This window comes from Hoplias malabaricus, chromosome 5 (assembly GCF_029633855.1).
Source record: "Hoplias malabaricus isolate fHopMal1 chromosome 5, fHopMal1.hap1, whole genome shotgun sequence".
Classification (NCBI taxonomy): domain Eukaryota; kingdom Metazoa; phylum Chordata; class Actinopteri; order Characiformes; family Erythrinidae; genus Hoplias; species Hoplias malabaricus.
Window position 1 is genome coordinate 54,319,402 of NC_089804.1, and position 23,164 is coordinate 54,342,565.

Sequence of the window (23,164 nt, forward strand, 5' to 3'; positions counted from 1 at the left end):
CATAAAAAGTGACTTTTTATGATACTTTTCTCAAATCGAGTCGCGGAAAAACTAATGTAAACGTTGCTATTTATGAAACAAATGTATTTTATATCCTCTCTCTTGACTTTGTAATATTTCTTTATTATTCCAAGAATGTACTTGTGATAGTTGGCCCAATAGAAAGTGTGGACCTTAATGGTACAGTGAGAGATTTGATAGAATCATGGAAACCTGTCATGGTTATTAAATATTTCTTGAAGAAAACTTTGCTCTTTGGAAACTGATTAATTGAACTGTACTGTGTATCTATAAAATCATATTGTAAATCAACAGCTAAATCCACATAATCTCCATAGAAATACACTAGCGTTTAAAGGGGACTCTCTGGACAGGGAACTGTACTGTACCTGTACAATATAATTCAACAGCAGAGATGTAAACAAAGTTGTTCAGAGTCATTTGTTGTGAATTGGAGCATTGTATCGTAACGTACACACGTAATTACTCACTCGTATTGAAGGGAGGCTTTGCGCAGTGGTGTAAGGCAAACGAGTTCTCAAGGTCAATGTGTGCTTTTCAGGAACAGCGCTATTTTACAATTGAGAATTAGATGTAAAATGTGAGGAGTGTGGTGTGTTCTCCCTGTGTCTGTGTGGGTTTCCTCCGGGTGACTGTCTGTGAGGAGTGTGGTGTTTTCTCCCTGTGTCTGCATGGGTTTCCTCCGGGTGCTCCGGTTTCCTCCCACAGTCCAAAAACACACGTTTGTAAGTGGATTGGCGACTCAAAAGTGTCCGTAGGTGTGAGTGAATGTGTGAGTGTGTGTTGCCCTGTGAAGGACTGGCGCCCCTCCAGGGTGTTTTCCGGCCTTGCGCCCAATGATTCCAGGTAGGCCCTGAACCCACCGTGACCCGGAAGGTTGGAAGTGTAGAAACTTTGGCACCAGCATCATGTCTAATAAAAAATATTATAATTATGACGTGAAAGGACATAGTTTTCACATCTGCATCTTTTCTCAGCAGGCCTTTTTGTTCTTTGGGACTGAGTGTGCTAATATCAGTCCATTTATGATCAGATCGGCTCATAACAAACATCCTGTTTATGCCTTTAAGGACGGCATTTCTCCAAGTAAACAGTGCCGTCGACAGTAGCTGTAAATTTTACTGGAACAAGGCCTTGTGTCCTCGCCGTTCCCTCGCTTTTGTGGGCTGTAATACTAATGCTAAAGTATGCAAGTCTTGTTTGTTCTATTAAAGGGCTTCAGTCTTGGCCGGCTGCTGCCTGTGATGTGGGCGCTGAGCTGTAATAGGATCTGCTTTCAATGATTCTGTTGCAAGTCCCAGCAGATACAAAACCAAAATGAATATAAGGGATCAGGCAAAACGGCGGAGGCACCAAGACTTTGACGCAGAAGACTTTATTTCCAAATGTGAACATTGTCCAGGCAAAAAACACAGGAGTGATTTACTCGCAACCTTTAAACAATACTAGTAAAAATATGTTTGACACAAGTACACATCCAGTACTTGTGTCTAAAACCACCCTTCCTTTAATTTCCAGTCGAAATTGCCATTAAGTACAGGTTACAAATTGATCAGTTTCTTAAGGAAGGGGACAGTCAAGATGAAGACTAATAACACACACACACACAAAGCCTGGTAGACCGCCAAACCATCCCCATTACCCCATTAAACCTAAAGCTATGTACTTAAAGCTTTCATCAGCAGGAGACAGGATACATTCAAGAGCCACTCACATCAGATCACAGGAGTTTGTGAAAAGACAACCAACTTCTAAGACTTAACTGAGAGACTGAGCTCTGGAAAAACGTCACTGCAGCAGGGAGTGTACACAAAGTATTCCAAAATAATATCCATATTTAGAAGCTATTTTTTTTGTACTTCTTACATTTTTCCCCCAATCCAGAAAATCTTGTATGTAGCAGTACAAGCATCCCGTTAACTGAAAATAGGAGTTTAGTGTGTTTTCCCAGTGTCTGCGTAGGTTTCCTCCCAATGTCCAAAACCACATTGGCTACATAGAACTCTCCACAAATGTGTGCTTAGCGTACAGCGATTCTGGGTAGATTCCCAACCCACCGATGAGTGAATGTTAACTGGAAACTACATACACATTTGGTGGTCTCTGACTTTTGCACTACAACGTGTCTATAAACCGAACCCTGTCATTTGGTTTATTCTTTCAGTAGCAGTGGAATCCCTGCAGCCAATGAGACATTTTCAAACTGTTTAAATCATGACATATTTGGGAATCCACTTTTTAACATTTTACAAGTTATTGATCCCAATGGGATACAGTTTGGGATCAAAAAGCAGGATTTCACCATCAGTTTGACAACATAAGCCTGACGTCCAGACCGTAGAATAAAGAAGGGCTAAGGAACACTGCTAGTGGAGGGTCATTAGTTTTAGGGTAAGTCCTCCGGCCTCGCTGAGAAATCCTGCTTAATGAAACACCCCCTGGTGGCTTCGGGACATCGTCAAAGAGATAAACATCTGGCAGGACTGGCCCCGGGCCATGCTGACATTACCAAAGGTCTGGAGCCAGTGGGGAGGACAGTGTCGGGACAAAACGACTGGACATACCGGGAGAGGCTTAACACACCATGAGAACCTTCGTCTTGTAATAGCACTGTGCAATAGTTACAGACCCCTGTTCAGTGTTTTGTTCCTACAGTTACAGTGTGTTCAGCTTCTTTCCTTGATGATGAAACAAACCCAAACTTCAGTCTTTGAGGTTGATTGCATTTTCTGCTTCTCACAATCCAAGTAATCCCAATCACATTGAGTGAACCTGAGGATCTGGGCCATTATCAGCAGATAATGTAATATCTAGTCTCTTCATAGGGCACTATGGTGGTGCTGCTGCAAGGTAGTCACTCCCCCACAGCACCAGTGATTTTGGTGTTTGATGTTCGCCTCCTCATCGAGGCGATAGGTGGACTGTGCAAAACTGTCCCAGGGTGTGTGTGTGTGTGTGTGATGCCCTGTGATGGACCGGCACTCTGTCCAGAATCAAGCAATCAGAGAGAATGAATGAATAAACGATTAATCCCCTCATTTTGACTGGAAATTAAACAAAGGGTGACACAGCTAAAGCAGACAGAGCAGGACAATCAGTATCAGTAGTACAGCAGTTTCATTCTTTCTTTAAGGCTCAAAAGGCAGTGGCACACACTAATTAGGCAAAATGTGCAAGTAGGTACAGGTCGAGGACACTGTCCCCAGGTCCTGTTCGGTGTGGTGGACGCCTGAGTGATTTTTTTTGTGTTGATTTGAGTCAGCGAATACCCCATTCGTGATGGTTAATAGAACGAAGACGTGCGAGTGGAGGTACAGTATTGTGCAGCGTTCACAGTTAAGTGGCATAAGGCATTAATTAAAAATTCAGTTCATCACGCGCTTCTGATTTGATTAATCAATTCACATTAATAACTATTCGATATACAGTATAAACCCTAATATCCCATTTGTTTTTACAAATTATAAAGGCACAGTAGTCTCAGGTTTCCCCGTGTGTGGCTATAAAAGGGGCAAGCTGATTGGTCAAGCAATTAAGGCTGTTTACAACTAACTAATATTAAATGTTTATCTTTTTCAATCTAAAACCCTCAAGGAACCAAAATATTAATTTTGACATATGCTCCAGTGTCACAGTCACATGCAACAAGGGAAAGCGATGACATCATCCTGGTTTTAGCTCCCAAATAATAATAAAATATATTTTAACAGCCGCAAAAGGAGGCTCCAATATCTGCAGCTACAGCTATTCTGGACCTTTGGAAACCTTGAAGGTAAAAATAATCAAGTACACTCAAAAGGGTGCTGTCCCAATTGTCTTCGCTCGCTCCCTTCACTGGTTCACTTCACTTGCCGCACTTTTCCTGTGTGCCATCCTATCACAACAGAGCAGCAAATGTACAACAGTTGCAGTTCTGCCCCTAGCGTTCTCATTTAAGCCCCTCCCACAAGCTCTCCGATTGGCCACCGGGGCTGCGGCGCCGGACAGCGGCCAGTTTGTCCCGAGCACGAGCCGCCCACTGGACGGGACGTCCTGTGTTAGACTCTGAGAGACTGGAATAGCGAGAAGAGTCTTCCTCCGACCCGCCCAAGCCTGCCCACGAGGGTAAGGTCAGCGAGCCAGGCAGGGACAGGGACAGTGGAGAAGACAGTGGGGAACAGGAGTCATTCTTTTTGCTCTCTCCCTCGCTCCTCTTCTCCTCCGGCGCTCCCTCGCTCAGCTGGGGTGGCTCCCAGCCCTCTATCTTGTCCATCTTACGGTTGGGCGTGATCTGCCTCATGGACATGGTGATGCTGTCCCACAGACCGTGGACGCGGTCCTTCTCTTTCTCAGAGTGTGGCTTACTCTTCTCCTCTTCCAGGCCCTTCTTAGCTGACCTGAGAGAAACAGATACGGAGGAAGATAACCTGTTAAACACAGGGCCAGGTTTAGTACAGAATCTATGACACATCCAGGCCACTACGGGTGGCTATTTTACAATGTGAAGGACAATGACTGATTACTCCATTATGCTGTGATTTATTGAACTGAGACAGTACTAAAAATCCCCCCAAAACAAACCCTTAGTCACCCCTTCAGAGCGATAATGGGCCTCTACTGCTATTGTTCCTCAGCTATATATGTCCACCTTTATATCCTGATGGGGACAGGAATGATAAATCATTGGCCACTGTGGACAGGAAGGTGATGTATGAGGCTGTAGGAGTTTCCACAGCTCTGTGAGGAAGGGGGGGATGTAAGACTCAGGGTGGGGTTTCCACATGGACTCAGTAGTGTGTGTGTGTGAAGCAATAGATCGAGGTGGTACCCTCGCTACAGACTAATAACTGTTATTATTTATTATTAACTGTGTCCTGTGGATTGTTTTTGTTTTTTTTATATTTATTACTACTTTTAACCATTAATCAAATTTACAGGGCGTCTCACTAATAAGGAAAGACCCATATAAAATGAAAAACGTCTGGCAGACAGTCATCCACTTTTAGACACAAGCTGCGGGGGAAGGGAGAAACCTGTTAGACCACAACTTGTGTCTAAAATAGCAGGATGTTTCTTTATTTTCATTTTCCATATTCCATAAAACACCTTGTATATCCCATGTGGCGTGTTCTATGTAGTTCCTCTGGACTCATGTGGGTGTGGGAGTGTGTACACTCTCTAGATCCCTTGTTTCTTCCTCTCATCCTCAGACTCACGGTCCGAGAATTGTGGGAGATGCCTTTCCAAGTCTTGCTTCCTATCTTTTAAGATCCTTATCATGAAGAATAGTCCTGCCAAGTCGTACCAGGACGCAGAGCTGAGAGCTGAAACCAGCCCTTTTTAACTTCAGAGCTTCAGTGTAATCACAGTCAAGCAATTTTATTAACACTTTAATACAGAGGCAAAGAGCTATTGCTACATCTAAAACTATCCATCACACATTTCTTGTAGATATTAATGTTGTTTTTAGGATAAGGAGTGTATGGGAGCACACGGATAATTGGGGGGTAACTCTGGCCTTAATGCTCTCTGCATTTCCATAAAGTTTACAATAAAATGACTACATATTCACTAAACTAGACTCGGTGGAGACCATATTTTAGAAACTGTTAACCAATATAAGCAGAGAATGTCATAATCAGGGCTATAACGTGTCAACATTTTATCATCATATTTCAAATCCACTGTAGCCGAGTTGCGGATTGATACAATACTGTCCATAAGAAATAAATCTGACGTGTAATAAATGCCTCCTGCTGAACTCAATCTTACCCTCGTCTGTGTGAGAGTGTTTCCTCTGTAAGCAGGAAGTGCTCATCGTCCTGGGACGGAAACAGCTTCTTGTCTCCCCTCTCTCTCTTGGTCCTGACCTTCTTAATCTTAGAGTCCTGCGGAGAAACGTGGAGAACACCCGTGGTCAGATATGAGCTGCTCAGATTTGCATGTTTTAGAACACAGAGGACGTTCAGAGCCGGTTTTATCTGATATCACACTGAACAGTGGGATCTGCACAAAACCATCAGTGACGATGTGACAGAGAGCAGCATCTGTTATCATTACTGTGACGCTATTTGCATTTCCACTGACTTTGGTGACCCTAAATATTAAAATCCTAAAGCCAATAGAGTAAAACACATTGCATATATAATATAGTAAGTCTATTCTTTATTGTGTGTGTGTTCGTGTGTCCAAACATTTGCAGACACTCTTTTAATAAATGATCTCACTATTTTTAGTTTGTATAATCTCCATAGAATAGCATGTGGAAAAACATGCACATGAGCCTGAGGTCACAATGTGGACTGGTTTAAAACCCCTGGCGTTAGGCTGTGGAGCAGTGGAACTGCTGGAGTGACTTATGTTATCCACAATTAATCACTAAATCTGAGCCTAAGCTCTCTAAGGAGAAACACGGCTACAACTTGTCTTATATAATACACACACACACACACACGCACACATTTGCTATTGAATTGTTAATTCTCTTAAAGCTTTTTCTTGTGTAATGAAAACCACTAAAAATTATTTGCAGTGTTTTCACTGAACAATGTTATTTTGTAAATAGAAACACATTTCGAATTTGATGACTGTAACTAACAACATAAATGAGTGAAAAGATTAGAAAAATTTGAATATAAACCAGTGAAATGGTAACAGGGGGCGGCACAGTGTCGCAGTCACACAGCTCCAGGGGCTTGGAGGTTGTGGCTTCGATTCCCGTTCTGGGTGACTGTCTGTGAGGAGTGTGGTGTGTTCTCACTGTGTCTGCGTGGGTTTCCTCCGGGTGACTGTCTGTGAGGAGTGTGGCGTGTTCTCTCTGTGTCTGCGTGGGTTTCCTCCGGGTGACTGTCTGTGAGGAGTGTGGTGTGTTCTCCCTATGTCTGCGTGGGTTTCCTCCAGGTGACTGTCTGTGAGGAGTGTGGCGTGTTCTCTCTGTGTCTGCGTGGGTTTCCTCCGGGTGACTGTCTGTGAGGAGTGTGGCGTGTTCTCTCTGTGTCTGCGTGGGTTTCCTCCGGGTGACTGTCTGTGAGGAGTGTGGTGTGTTCTCCCTGTGTCTGCGTGGGTTTCCTCCGGGTGACTGTCTGTGAGGAGTGTGGTGTGTTCTCCCTGTGTCTGCGTGGGTTTCCTCCAGGTGACTGTCTGTGAGGAGTGTGGTGTGTTCTCCCTATGTCTGCGTGGGTTTCCTCCAGGTGACTGTCTGTGAGGAGTGTGGTGTGTTCTCTCTGTGTCTGCGTGGGTTTCCTCCGGGTGACTGTCTGTGAGGAGTGTGGTGTGTTCTCCCTGTGTCTGCGTGGGTTTCCTCCGGGTGACTGTCTGTGTGGAGTGTGGTGTGTTCTCCCTGTGTCTGTGTGGGTTTCCTCCAGGCGCCCCTTCCAGGGTGTATTCCCGCCTTGCGCCCAATGATTCCAGGTAGGCTCTGGACCCATAGCAACCCTGAACTGGACAAGGGCTTACAGATAATGAGTGAACTGGTAACAAGCAACTGTCAGGGATCATGACTGGGTACAAAAGAAGCTTCCAAAAACAACTCCCTCTTCGCAAGCACAGGTGGCTTACCACATTATACCAAACTTTGTGAGAGAACTGTCAAAAAGTTGAAAAACATTTGCACAGCTCCGTTCATTATCTGTAGCCACTTATCCAGTTCAGGGTCGCGGTGGGTCCAGAGCCTACCTGGAATCATTGGGCGCAAGGCAGGAATACACCCTGGAGGGGGCGCCAGTCCTTCACAGGGCAACACACACACACATTCACACCTATGGACACTCGAGTCGCCAATTCATCTACCGACAAATGTTTTTGGACTCATCTCAGAGTAGAAATGTCTACTGTTTCCAAATAAGATAATAAAAAGTGTTTTCTTTGCTAACAACCAAAGGGTTCACCCAGGATGTTATCCGTGATATTCACAAAAGACACCATCTCTCATGGTATGGAGCGTCCAGCATGTGTGACGGTTGAGGCAGATATTTGGTTTTTAGGTGCCATTAAGGTGACGTCTTTTTCTGGGAAGTCCATGCTTACTTCAGCAAGACAATACCAAGCTTCATTTTGAATGTGCTACAACAATTTCATAGACATTAAATACATGTGCTTCACTGTCCTGCCTGCAGTCTAGTTCTGTGTACTACAGTGCACCATGAACAGGAGAATCAGGCATCGGCAACCTGGTCAGAAAGCTGGTCTTGTATCAAGCAAGAAAGCACAAAACATCCCGTTTGCAAATTATCTCCAATTGGTATCCTCTGTTCCCAAAAGAATAAAGTGTCATTAAAAGGAAAGGCGATGTTACACAGTAATAAACATGTCCCTGTACTAACTTGTGTGTGTTTTAAAATGTGTTTATATTTAAGAATACAGTCAAGTTGTTCATTGAAAACATTTTTTTGTCAGTTCAATAAAGATTCAAGAGCATTAACAAATCACACGCTCCTATTTTTATTGCATTTCACAAAATGTCCCAACTTTTATGGAAATGGGATTTGTTTGTTTATGTACGTACACAGGACGTATTACACACTGACTCTTGGGGGCAGGATCCCATGTCCTGTTGTTATATAAAAACGAATGTGTGTATTTGAGGGGGGGGGGGGCACTTGGCTTTCAGTGCACATTCCTTTAGACACCCTCCTGCTTAAGTTTGTAAAGTAGCTCTGGATTTGAAATACCAGGCCAGCTTTATAGCTCATGGGTTCCAGAAACCTTTGGCACATTTTACTCTCACTTTAGCTGCTTTGCTTCCTATTTCTTCTGCGAGTTTTGTGTTTGTTCCTCCTATCAGCTGGTCATGTAACACCAGAGAGATCAACAATGTGGATAGAACCTCAGCGCTCCGATGGCTGAAGAAAGTAAAAGGCTTTGCGATTGTTCAGTGTAAGAGGGAGAGTGTGTGTGTGTGTGTGTTACAGATGCAGAAATTCGGTGTCATGTTTAACACTCTCCACAGACATTCCTACCAACACTAAAATGGAAAAAGCATGAGGTGAATTTCATTAGCTGTTCCTTGTTCCATTGCAGATCAAAAGCCTTTGTGCTCTGCCCCTTTTCAGTGATGACAGTATCTTCAAATCTCTCTCTCTCGCTCTCTGTCTCCCTCTCTCTCTCTCTGTCTATCTATATAATGTCTCTCTCTCTCTGTCTCTCCCTCTCTGTGTCTCTCTCTCTCTCTCTCTCTGTGTGTCTCTCTCTCTCTCTCTCTCTCATGCACACACACAAAAATACACAGATACCAAAACAAACACACACATGCACACACACTTGTTTTCATACCTGTCAGGATGTGGGAGTCAAGCATAGGTCCCAGGTTATACAAATATAAACTTAAATGCAAAAATGTCTAAATATATTTGGGAACATAAAGCTTGAAATATGCCATAATGTTTGCGCTTGAAATATGTTTAATGTGTCACAACATATGCCTAAACATTTGCATGAAACTCCATAAATACCTCCATTCAAATACATACAGAGAGAAAGCCTCGTGGGCATCTGATGTCTGCAATCTGCCATTTGACTTGATTTAAAAGAATCATGGTTGTCATATAATAATTAAATATTATAAATATATCAGCAATAATGTGTTATACATCATGTATACTACAGCTGTATAATAGATTTAATGCAGATCTTTTTGAATCATTTTTTATTAATTATCAGCAGGGCAGCACAGTGGTGCAGCAGGTCGTGTCGCAGTCACACAGCTCCAGGAGCCTGGAGGTTGTGGGTTCAATTCCCGCTCCGGGTGACTGTCTGTGAGGAGTGTGGTGTGTTCTCCCTGTGTCTGCGTGGGTTTCCTCCGGGTGACTGTCTGTGAGGAGTGTGGTGTGTTCTCCCTGTGTCTGCGTGGGTTTCCTCCGGGTGACTGTCTGTGAGGAGTGTGGTGTGTTCTCCCTGTGTCTGCGTGGGTTTCCTCCGGGTGACTGTCTGTGAGGAGTGTGGTGTGTTCTCCCTGTGTCTGCGTGGGTTTCCTCCGGGTGACTGTCTGGGAGGAGTGTGGTGTGTTCTCACTGTGTCTGTGTGGGTTTCCTCCGGGTGACTGTCTGTGAGGAGTGTGGTGTGTTCTCACTGTGTCTGTGTGGGTTTCCTCCGGGTGACTGTCTGCGTGGGTTTCCTCCGGGTGACTGTCTGTGAGGAGTGTGGTGTGTTCTCCCTGTGTCTGTGGGTTTCCTCCGGGTGACTGTCTGTGAGGAGTGTGGTGTGTTCTCCCTGTGTCTGTGGGTTTCCTCCGGGTGACTGTCTGTGAGGAGTGTGGTGTGTTCTCCCTGTGTCTGCGTGGGTTTCCTCCGTCTGACTGTCTGTGTATAATGCATATTTGTGTGATAGATAGAGAGAGAGAGAGAAAGAAGAGAGAGAAACAGCCATAGCTCTGGCCTGTTGCTATTCCCAAAACTATTATGCTTTTGTCCAGCTCATGAAAAAATGCACCACATCCCCTCGCTGTGTTCCAGTGTGCAGGACACAGACACTCTCACAAACATCCTCTTTCTCCTGAAAACAGAACAAACAACCTAAAGACACAGCCTTAATCTTCTGCACGTGCACCCCCCCCCCCACACACACACACAGAGAGAACTCTCCCACACAAGGTGAGCTGCGCTTCCAACTCAACTCTCTCCCATTTTTCAGAACAAAACAAGTCTCTCTGTAGACACAGAAGTAAACTGAGGTCACAGTCTAGAGGAGGCATTCTCAGCCCCTTTCACCTCAGGGCCCACAGAGTTATTATCACTGGAAAAGAATGATGACCCCACAGAACACTAATGTGTCTTATTTCAGACGGGTAAGGCACCCAAACCTGTGTCACTGACCACAATTCATCAACAGATTAGGCTTGTGAAAGCTGGTTTTACACCAGAAACCAGACAAACTGAGCAGAAAAGTGCTTTGGAGAGTATGAAGGGTTTGTAAATACACTATTGCTCCAAGACTTGCATGAATATTTTGTCACTAATTTGTATGAAGAAATGTCATCACTAACTCCCTACAGACCCTCAGACCCTGGTACAAACTAGAGGTGGGCGATACCGATAGTCTTCGAAACATGCCGGTGCAGCAGCAAAAGACCAGGGGACGGGGGATGGGACTTGAGCATTGATTATTTTCCATGAGTATTGATCAATACCAATACCTGCGTTGGTATCAATATTAGGCTCGACCCACCTCTAGTACAAACCGTGGCGCAACTTTCTGTCCATCTGAACACTGATCATTCATTCATTCATTCATTATCTGTAACCCTTATCCAGTTCAGGGTCGCGGTGGGTCCAGAGCCTACCTGGAATCATTGGGTGCAAGGCAGGAATACACCCTGGAAGGGGCGCCAGTCCTTCACAGGGCAACACACACACACACATTCACTTTTTGAGTTGCCAATGCACCTACCAACGTGTGTTTTTGGACTGTGGGAGGAAACCCACGCAGACACAGGGAGAACACACCACACTCCTCACAGACAGTCACCCGGAGGAAACCCACACAGACACAGAGAGAACACACCACACTCCTCACAGACAGTCACCCGGAGGAAACCCACGCAGACACAGAGAGAACACACCAAACTCCTCACAGACAGTCACCCGGAGGAAACCCACGCAGACACAGGGAGAACACACCACACTCCTCACAGACAGTCACCCGGAGCGGGAATCGAACCCACAACCTTTGGGCGGCACGGTGGCTTGGTGGTTAGCACGTTCGCCTCCCAGCACTGGGATCTTGGGTTCAAGTCCCATCTGGGTGGAGTTTCCATGTTCTCCCCGTGTCTGCGTGGGTTTCTTCCGGGGTCTCCGGTTTCCTCCCACAGTCCAAAAACATGGAGGGTAGGTGAATTGGCTTCTGTAATAACTGTCCTGGTTTGTGAGTTAATGAGTGTGTATGTGTGAGTGAATGTGTGTGTGCCCAGATATGGATTGGCGCTCTGTTCTGGGTGAAATCCTAGTGCCCAATGCAGTCCTCCAGGTGGACGGTCGTTTCTGGTCGAGAGTACACTGTGCGCGTTTGGCTGCCGCTTCTTGCCAGTGTGTGTGTGTGAATTGAGCGTTCTGAGCAGTGTAGATTGTAAAGCGTCCTTGGGTATCTAGAAAGCCACTATATAAGTGTAACGATAACTAACTAACTAACTAACAACCTCCAGGCTTTTATGTAGAAATGTAAACAGTGTTGCTACTGTTAGGTTCAGAAGGTAGATTTATTTAAGCTGAAATATGTATTAAAAATCATAACTAACTCTTACCCTTCCTCTACTTGCTCTACACTCTCTCTCTCTTTCTCTGTCCTTTCTCTCTTTCTATCTCCCTCTCTCCTCTCTTTCTGTCCTTTCTCTCTCTCTGTCTTTTCACTCTCTCTCTCTCTCTCTCATTGTTTTTTACATTAGAATTGGGTCCAAAATGGGTGCACTTTAAAACAGTTTAATTCTGTACTTAGAAGAAATGTCTATAAACAATTGGACATTTGTGTATACCGATCAGCCCCAGGACATAAACATAAGCAGGTTTTTGAAACAGTCGCGCCACACTTCTTAGACAGAACCTCTTCACTGCTTCACAATTAACGTTTGCGTGATCCAGAGCCCAGTGTTTGGCCCCATTGTGTAGGGCCACTGGGTGGATGAGTAATACTCTGAGTGTATGTATGTGTGTGTTTACCTTTGTTGAGAGGCTCAGCACTTCCTCTGTTCCTTCAGATTCTTTATCCTGAAAAGCAGAAGCCAGTGAAAAACACAATAAGGAAACACACACACACACCATTTTTAATAGAGTAACAAACACTCCTGTGGAGTTTTGAGAGGGGTTATCAACACCCAAATTACAGATCATTCAGCTTCACAATTTATAAAGCCGCTTCAGAACAGCTACCGTCAACATATTCACGTATCCCTGTGGTCAGGCTGCAAAGGAAACCACTACAATGAGGCCCTGTTAACAATGAACCACTGCTGAACACCATAGGCCTCACAACGTATCCAATCACCACCAACTTCACACACTGCAGCACCAATAATAGCCACTCTGATCCGATGCTTCCTGTTAAAGGACTTTGTCTACTTCCTCTGCACCTCATGTGCAGAGCGCGGCAGACTCCTGAGGCCTTGAAGTTTGGCCAGTTTACTCTACTGTAATAACTGGCCAGCAATCCACGTCCATTTCTATAAACAAAGTTCCACGTCAGTAATACCACCACCAGCTGTGCGGAAGACTTGGCTTCGGTTCTCTCCTATAGTGGCCACACCACACCGCTCCAAAATAAGTCCTCAGGCAAGGCACCAAACACAACGTTACCCCATGTCTGTACCGGGGTTAAAGTGGCGGTCACTCTAAATATTTGAAATGGAAAATTTCACCTTCATTTCAAAACTAAACTGTTTTCCCCTCTCCCTCCGTTTTTGAAAATATCCCCATCCAGACTCCTATGAATACAGTGGCTTTGTCACCCCAGTCCAGTAGGGGGCCTCCTGAAGAGAGTATCAAAGAGAGTGTGATGTGTTCTCCCTGTGTCTGCGTGGGTTTCCTCCGGGTGACTGTCTGTGAGGAGTGTGGTGTGTTCTCCCCGTGTCTGCGGGGGTTTCCTCCGGGTGACTGTCTGTGAGGAGTGTGGTGTGTTCTCCCTGTGTCTGCGTGGGTTTCCTCCGGGTGACTGTCTGTGAGGAGTGTGGTGTGTTCTCCCTGTGTCTGCGTGGGTTTCCTCCGGGTGCTCCGGTTCCTCCCACAGTCCAAAAACACACGTTGGTAGGTGGATTGGCGACTCCAAAGTGTCCGTAGGTGTGAGTGTGTGGATGAATGTGTCTGTGTTGCCCTGTGAAGGACTGGCGCCCCCTCCAGGGTGTATTCCCGCCTTGCGCCCAATGATTCCAGGTAGGCTCTGGACCCACCGCGACCCTCAACTGGATAAGGGTTACAGACAATGGATGGATGGATACTCCAATATATATTTGTAATACAATTTCATTTATATTTATTCATACATGGGAAGCTGAAATCTAGTGGTATCTGTAGCTCTTTGGAAAGGCTCAGTTTTGCCCATAAACATGAAACCACTGACAACTTTTCAGTGACAGTCTGTGGAAGCCTGAGTGTGTGAATGACTGGGTGAATGTTTGAGATTTTCATAGGTTTGAATGACTGGATGAGTGTGTGAAAATGTCCACTGGTGGGAGCAAAAGGGGTGAGTGTGTGACAGGGTGACCACATGTCCTCTTTTTCTATGACATGTCCTTTTGGGCCTGGCGGCTATGGCCATTCACTGTGTGCGTATCTGCATTGATTTCTCTTTAGACCGTAGCGGCTGAGTCACTGGGTGAGTGTGTGTGTGAAAGGTGGGGGGGGTCTGTTGCTCTGTGCAGGGTCATTCCGGGGAGGCTCTAGACCCACAATTGTTTCTACACACTTCCACTTTTCAATAATATCACTCCTAGAATGATCATAGAATATCTAGGAGTGAAGATGCTGTCAAAAACTGTCAGTCCCAATACTTTTGGCTCATTGTGCATGTGTAATTAAAGGTAATAAAGACACCACCACAGTCTAATGTTGTATCAAATGTAAAGTCCTGTCCACTCTAATACTTTCCTCTTTTATTTCTAAAGGGAGAAACTCTCTCTCCTCCCTTCCTCCACTCTTCTACCACTTAGCCCTGACCCCTCAAAGAATGTTCTCTTACAATTTCAAGGACGAGTTGAAAGATGAACAATGTTGGACATTTTTTAAATATTTCAAATGATTTGCCCTCTGAACTCTCATGTGCCTTATCACCAAGGAGCGAGGGCGAGGGATACACTGGGATTTTCCCAGGGCTACTCTGACGGCCAGGCTTTACATCATCCCGCTTGGTCCTTCGACTCGGTTCATTTGATTTATGGTGGAAAATGGTCCTTAATGTCAACAGAGCAGCTCCACTGAAAACACAGTTAACCTAATGACAACCTGAAAGCGATGATCTTGGACCAAAAAGCTGTGTCAAAAAAAATTATTGCTGTATTAATCGCAAAGAAAAATGAGACTACTATTAAAACTACAGTGAACTGCCGTAATTTGATTATCACAGTTTATGCTTCACAGGGAAACACACACACTCACACATATATGGACACTTTTGAGTCGCCAATCCACCTACCAACGTGTGTTGTTGGAGTGTGGGAGGAAACCGGGGCACCTGGAGGAAACCCACGCAGACACAGGGAGAACACACCACACTCCTCACAGACAGTCACCCGGAGGAAACCCACGCAGACACAGGGAGAACACACCACACTCCTCACAGACAGTCACCCGGAGGAAACCCACGCAGACACAGGGAGAACACACCACACTCCTCACAGACAGTCACCCGGAGGAAACCCACGCAGACACAGGGAGAACACACCACACTCCTCACAGACAGTCACCCGGAGCAAACCCACGCAGACACAGAGAGAACACACCACACTCCTCACAGACAGTCACCCGGAGGAAACCCACGCAGACACAGGGAGAACACACCACACTCCTCACAGACAGTCACCCGGAGGAAACCCACGCAGACACAGGGAGAACACACCACATGAAACTCTATTTACATTTTTAAACTGTATATATTAAAGGGACAGTCTATAAAACAGTCAAATAATATAGTAACAGAAGTTACTTTTAACAAAAATACTATATTATTTACGTACTCCATTAGTATGTTATCAAAGTTTATGTTAAATATCACATACCAGTATTATTCACACACTTACTCTACAGCAATAGCTGTGTCATAGCTGGATATACACAGCAAAATTTAACTGTAATGAAAGCCAGAAGTGTCCCACTTGAAGAACGTTTATTCCATTTGCATCGACAGCGTGCAGTTCTCTAATGAGCTGCTCCAAGTCAAGTTCGGCTTCAACACCAGCATTCTTTCTGTTTCTGCTGTTGACAGTGGAATTTACCGGAGCGTGCCAAATTAAAGCCATTACATTTTTATTAAAGTACCGAAGGAAAACAAATTCAACCCTTTCACCTGCACACAACACAGTACGAGTATTGGCTTTAAGTTCCTCCTTGAAATACAGTGAGTTTTTAGATCAATTAAATATTTCAAATGAGGAACATAGAGTGAAAACTAATATTTCAAAGAGTCGCACGGTTTTTGCTCCACTCTTAAAACACAGTAGTGGAAGTGTAAAGGGTGTGGAGGAATGCATTACCTGCCAAGTCTGGTCTCTGAAGTTAATGTAGGTTTATGTCAGCTGTCATAAAAGTCTTAATGTAGCCTTAGCAGCTGTAAGAACAGAGCCCTACAGTAAAGTGTACAGCCTTAAGGTTAACATTTCAATGCAGAAGGTCCAGACTTGTCCAGACAGTCTGCTGTAGGCTGTTAGTATGGCCTGCTTATGTAAGCGGAGCTGCTCCTAAACGTCTGACCGCTAAAGCTGCCGTCCCTTAGGTTACAGAGTGTCTTTCTATGAGTCGAGTAGAGGATGCGAGTCTGTGCAGCGGGCTCTCTGAGGCAGCTGTGTCTGGAGAGGCTGTGTGTTTACAGAGCTGAGGGAGCTTAGGCTGCTGTGAAAAAAGACACAGAGGCCTTGCCAAAGCCAGCGCCAGCACACCGTCTGAACCACAGTGAACACCCCCACCCAACCCAACACTGCGAGGGGTCCGCAGTCCAGCTGATCTCCCAACCAGCTCCAAAATCAGTATAATAGTAAATGGAGGGATTTCTAAATAAGCTACAAACAAAGAGAATGTGTTGATCTCTGCTAGGCCCTCAGCTGCTGCCCCGCTGTGACACGGTGGGGAATCTGCACCAGCGATATGAAAGTGTCAAACAAGTAAATACAGTGGAATTTGAGTTCCTAACTTTTGTTTATTGATAGTCAGAAAACATGTTATTTCTTACTAATTCAAGGAATAAGGTTTAAAAGACCGTTGGTCCCCCCCCCCAACGGTGTTCGGAAACTCTAATAGGCGTCTTGTCTGTGACGTAGATGGTGGACAACAACTCTAGAAGCTGCACTTAATTTAATGCAAAATGAGGAAAAGGTGTGTTGTTTTTGGCTGCAATCATTCAATGTACAGTGGGACATCTGTGAACAAATGGCCCAAAGATCCCAAAATATCCAGAAAATGGACTAAATTTGTCCACTTTAAAGGGGCACTTTGGAAAGGACCCTCCGCTCACTCCGTTATCTGAAGCTCATTTCACTGGCGCTTTTCCAACAATATGGGCATGTAAGGACACCAACGAAAGGTGTTCAAGAGCCTCTGTAACATGGAGGTAAACAGGGTAAGGACACTCACTTCGCCTGTTTTAGTTGGTGTTAGTTAACGTTAGCTTGACTCGCTAAACTCGGTGCTCAGATTATACTCGGCTACGTAGCTGCATTACGGAGGTTTATAGTGTCGGATGAATTCGAGTTCGACTTCGATCACATTTACAAGAATAACGGTACCTCTACATTTGAGTTTAGCTTATTGCTAGGCTATTGTCATGAATAATGTTGGTTATTTAGCTAGATACTGTCATAACAGTCAGTCATAACGGTGTTTTACCGCGGCGTTGTTCAGCTGTTGTCCACCAGTGACGTCACGGTCGCGTTCAAGAATTTCTGTAGTGAGCTCGGGTTTTTCCGTCAATTTAATAAAATTGTCAGTTTTAAAGCAAATTAAGCTGCTATTTTCATTTTAATTCATACTTATATCTGTCAGTAACTACAATAATGTGGAATATTCATGGAGGTCCATTAAGTGGTGCTTAGCCTTTAACTATGAAAAGGGATTAAAATACTACTCAATAACATAAATGCCCTTCTTTTGACCTGAAATACATGTCTCAGGCAAAAAAACAAACAAAAAAAAGCTAAACTTTCTTTGTTGCGTGCCTTAACAACTGTTTACACAACAGCTCTATTCACTTTCGGGCGTTCAGTGTGAACTTGTTTAACCCCTGAACTGCACTAGAGTGGTTATGACCTGAAACCTGTCCTCAGTGATCTTAATAAAAGTGAACTGCTGTGAGTTCAGAGCCTTATTTATACCCTTATTATGACCCGTGTATTTTAATTTCTTTCTCCTCATTCCAGGATTGAAGCCCTTAAAGTGGTACAAAACCGGTTTACTGCACTCACAGAAGTGTTGAGTAATGGGTGAAAGGTCCATTCTTATTGTAATTCGAAAGCTGAGAATTGGCTATTTTTCACAGGCAAACAAATGGCCGGTCATGTGACTAACAGCAAACCAATCAGGCACTTACAAAAAAACATCAACAACATACCGTGCTTTCCCAGAATGGTCTCATTGTTCCTATAGCTACTAATTTAACCAAACACATGCGGAGGCTGGTTAATTTGTGAACTAAGCTAATCAGGGCTTAGATGAAAAGTGACGTTTGAAAGAAACACGCACAGTCATCACTGAAAATTCAGTTTTCATGATAAGACATCTGAACCGTTTAAAGTCCCCTTCTGGTCATTGATTAAAGACCTAAAATCTCAGCTCTGTTCAATAAAAGTACATAATTAGAATGTATTTCTAAGACAAAACCTCCCATAATGCTTTTAAAGTGGCTTAGATAGTCCCATTCACTACTTGCGGTTCAAAAGCCCTGCCTCTAATGTGGACGGAATTGGTTCCTAAAATGTATGATGTATGAAACCTTGGCCGTCTGAATTGGCCTCTTTGTGACTATTTGGGAACACTGCAGTTTCCAAGCAGAAATGCTCAGTCATGGTGCTGACTGCTTATTTCACTCATGATAGATCTTATAGCATAACAGCACACGGACATGTTAGAAACATGAAGCACTGGGTGTACATTGGCGGGGGTAATTAATTACTGTAAAAGCTCCCTCACAGAAAGCTATTATCACAGATTCTTAGGAATAATTGACTGATGACTGGGACATTGGTTTGCCATAATTTCTTGGCCCAAAACACACACACACACACACATATATATATATTATATATTTCAGTGAGTTACTTGCAGGATCACAATTTTACTGAAGATCAACATTACATATAACATCCATGCCATATCAGACTACTCAGAATTACTTAGCTTCCATTTCAACCAGTAAATGATGGGGAAAATTTCCTTTAATTTTGTCGTTTGTTGCTCACCGCTGTCAGACTGATGTAGCATTTTAATTTAGATGCCAATAAGCCATAAAGAAGCAAGATAAGACTCCCCAGTAAACAGAGAACATCCCTGGATGTTCAAAATAGGTCTAAAAGTAGTCTGTCCGTCAAGGACATATTTTAAACATCAATGGACGTCCAAAATCCATCTTAATAAGTTAGTTAAGTGGTGACCAATCGATAACGTCAGTGGACGTACAAAGCGCGTTTTATACAAGTAATTTATTTCGGGACAAATTAATAACGTCAATGGACGTCCAAAATACGTCTAATAGTCGTCTTTTCAATGTCTGTGTTTGGACGTCTTTTCAACTTTCATTTTCAACCTTAAGAGAACGTTGATTAGACGGCAGTCATTACGTTATTTCAACGTTGAATCAACGGCTAAATGTTTACTGGGTATAAAACCAACTTCAAAGCTGTTAGACATAACTCAGCACTTGAGAAGTTCTTGGAACAAATACTTTTCTTGTAGAAGTTACCCGATAGCTAACGTATTTAGTAAATTAAATAAAATTTCACTTTTACTCTGTTATAGTTTCCTTTTAATTGGAATGAATTATTTTCCTCAAAAAAAAAGTTCTTAAAACCTGAGATCAACATTGATGTGGGCGGCTTGATGTGAATTAATAAAACAAAAAAACAACAGTGCTATACCTCTCAGGATTCTTGGTGTTTTACACACACACATTATATTTGCTATCCAAACTGAAGCTAAGCTGGCCTTCTGGGTTTTTATTGTATGTAGATTTTATAGGTAAAATGGTGGCATGTCTGAGAAATATGGTACCATTCCATGTATTTCAACCATGTTCCATGTTTTAAGTCAAAACTTTACCTCAGACCTTTCTAAAAACAATGCCTAGAACGTCAGACATCACATTTGTAGCCATTTTGTATCATTATTTTCTGTGAGGAATCTTTTGGACTTATTAGACGTTTGGTTCCTATCACCACCACTGTGAAAAAATAAATAACACAGAAATATCCTCAACAATGAAGCATTAAAACAACACCACTCTGAATGACAAAGTTTATAGATTAAATATTTAATGACGCTGATTTTTTTTTTAAAAAAAGCAACTGGAGTTCCCCTTTAAGCTGAAACCAGGCTCGTGTTAACGGAGATGTAACAGAGAAAGCAGCGCTGTGGGAGCGGTATAAAGCTTCTTTTGTTGCCCATCTTTGACTCACCTTCTCTCCGTGTTCCTGCTGCCAGACATCGTCCTCCTCAGACGCTTCATCCACCAGAACTTTGCTCTTGCTCTTCTTAAACATGATAACAACACAGAGGGAAGAAACTTCCAGAATGAGCCTGAATACAAGACGTGAGCTCAGGGGAGTGTAGGTAAATGAACGGAGCAGGATGAAGCTACTCTAACATTTCCCCAGCGCACTCTTCCTTCAGCTCGTCCCACCCACTCTATCCCTCTCTCCCCCTCTTTCTCTTCTCTGTGTGTGGTATGATATCTCTCTCTCTCTCCTCCTCCTCAGTATGCAATTTCTCTCTCTGTGGTGATTTCTCCTCGTTGTGCTTTTCTCTCTGTATCTCTCTCGTTTCTATTCTTGTCTCCTCTCGGTTCTGTGCTATAGTCACTATTTTAGTCTTTATTTCTTCCCCCTCTGTGTATTCTCTCTCTCTCTCTCTCTCTTTCTCTCTCTTTCTCTCTTCACCTGGAGTTCGGCTCCTCCCCCAGCTCCTGGATCACGTGAGCCAGTCTCTTTTCTCGGCCGCGGCTACTGATGCTAACTGCTCTGAAGCTGGACTAGCCTTAGCTGGACTAGCTTTGGACTTCTTAAAAAGCCTTACAGCTTCAAAGCTCATTGTGATGCTCCACTGACCTGTCCTATGGAGAATACAGCCTCTGTCTCAGCTGCTCGGGGCTCAGCATTGCAGAAACGGCACTATGTAACTCTTGGAGGAGAGTATTAAAAAAAAAAAACACTCCCTTCTCCCCACAGAGTGAAAATTAATAACACTCTGCAACTGTAGTGGGAGCCCATGAACAAAAATAGCAAATCTTTAATAACACACTCTGGGAGGATAAACTATTTATACAGGCATATCTAAGATCTGCTATTTCCTTTCCCAGAAAAGTGGTATAAACTTTAGAGCCTGCACTAAAAATGTCCTGTTTATGATGGGAGGTGTAATGAGGCAAAATGAACATCCACTGGATGTTAGAAAGTCTGTATATTTCATTGGCTAACATATAAACAAGGTCATTCAGTGATGTATGAAAGGGTTCACTGTAGAGAAATGTACTCAGGCTTCATTGCAGTGGTAGTAGAACCAGAATTACTCAGAGTTAGTACAACAGAAGTATAACATTTGCATTTACAATCTGAATATGTGTGTTTTAATATTCATAATGTTGACAACTAAAAGAGTAACAATGATATGTCATTGATAAAAAAAAAAAAAAAGCACCAAGGAGTGCACCTTGTGGAGCAGTTTCAAAAAGAGAGTGAGGGAGCCAGTTCCATAAGGTACTTTTTCTGTTTAACTGGGTTTATTTTGCCATACGACATTTTGTATTTTAGGAAAACACCTATTGCTAGCAATGTAATGTATTTCAGGAGGTTTTAAAGCATATTACAATCTTTAGGCATATTTTTAGTGCAGACCTGTTCCTAGAACTCAATAAGACCTCTCTGAATGTCTTTGTTTACACTTTTATTACTGAACTAGTTGGTTCTGCTCATTAGTTTTAGTACCTTGAGATACCTCTGCAAATATAGCCAGGCTGTCCCACCTCTTTTCACTCTTGGTAAATAAGGGTCAGAGTGTGATGCTTGTTTACGTCAAGCTATTTCCCTACGATCAGATTTCTAATAGAAAAATACCAGGAACGATTTGTGATATCAAACAGCTATTTGCATCTGACGCAGTTGAGAGTGGTGCTGTCATGTTCCACTGCGTTTCTGAGCCTGAAGCCTGTCTTGGCAGATCATTAACTGCTGCCCACAGTTGCATAAACATTTTTCAGAGCGTCCAGATAAACAGAGCCGCAGAATGCTAGCAGAGCAACTGTCTGGCGGGAGAAACCAACACAGAGCTTTAGAAGGGCATTTCCTCACAATAAACAAAAGAGTTAATGTGGAATTTCCCAAGATGTTCTTCAGTGATGTTCTGGTATACCCACAGAGACCATGATCTCTGCTTAATGTAATGTTTCTGACCTGTGTACAAAATGGCTTCCTATTGACTATTCCCTATAATATTCAATATATAAGTGTACTATTATAGGGAACTGAAATCAGGGGGGTAGTGAATGGTTTCAGACACTTCCCCATGCAAAACTAAACTTTTTATCAGATTATGGGATTATATACATATATAGGTGCTCATGCTGTGCACAGAACTCATGTTTTAATTAATTTATTTCATACATTTCTTTAGGAAATTAGCAGCCTCTTTCAATTTTGTGGCAGACCTTAACATATACCTCACAGTAAGAAATACTTAGAGAGTTATCAGTGGGTCAGAGTACTCTTAATTTACCCATTACTATAAGTACTAAGTTAGTTAATAATGGTATGTGGATATGCGTGCAATTTTAAGAGTTTTCTTAAGTAAAAAGTTAAGAAGTTATGATTTTTTTTTTTTAAACTGATCCCTGTTGTTTAATATTCGATGTGTACGATGAAGTTTTGTGCTGTGCTACAAGTAAACAGGAGCTTAGATCAATTTTTAATTGTCAATATGACTAAATAATCACACTTACCTGCAGCAGGTAGTGTCACAGTCACACAGCTCCAGTGACCCGCTCCGGGTGACTGTCTGTGAGGAGTGTGGTGTGTTCTCCCTGTGTCCGCGTGGGTTTCCTCCGGGTGACTGACTGTGAGGAGTGTGGTGTGTTCTCCCTGTGTCCGCGTGGGTTTCCTCCGGGTGACTGTCTGTGAGGAGTGTGGTGTGTTCTCCCTGTGTCTGCGTGGGTTTCCTCCGGGTGACTGTATGTGAGGAGTGTGGTGTGTTCTATCTGTGTCTGCGTGGGTTTCCTCTGGATGCTACGGTTTCCTCCCACAGTCCAAAACACACGTTGGTAGGTGGATTGGCGAATCAAA

At 43.5% G+C, this 23,164-nt stretch overlaps 1 protein-coding gene across 2 annotated transcripts; it reads right to left on the minus strand.

The window, feature by feature from the left end:
• Positions 1-1,388: 1,388 nt before the first annotated feature.
• si:ch211-225h24.2 (uncharacterized protein LOC564539 homolog) lies at positions 1,389-20,716 on the minus strand. Of its 2 annotated transcripts, XM_066673078.1 has the most exons (4): positions 20,291-20,716; positions 12,645-12,692; positions 5,773-5,888; positions 1,389-4,397 (listed from the first exon to the last, which is right to left on the minus strand). In XM_066673078.1, the coding sequence occupies exons 1-4, from the start codon at positions 20,372-20,374 to the stop codon at positions 3,950-3,952; spliced, it is 696 nt and encodes a 231-aa protein (XP_066529175.1). In that variant the 5' UTR covers positions 20,375-20,716; the 3' UTR covers positions 1,389-3,949. The 2 variants fall into 2 exon arrangements, with proteins under 2 accessions (XP_066529175.1, XP_066529176.1); XM_066673079.1 differs by lacking the exon at positions 12,645-12,692.
• Positions 20,717-23,164: the final 2,448 nt, after the last annotated feature.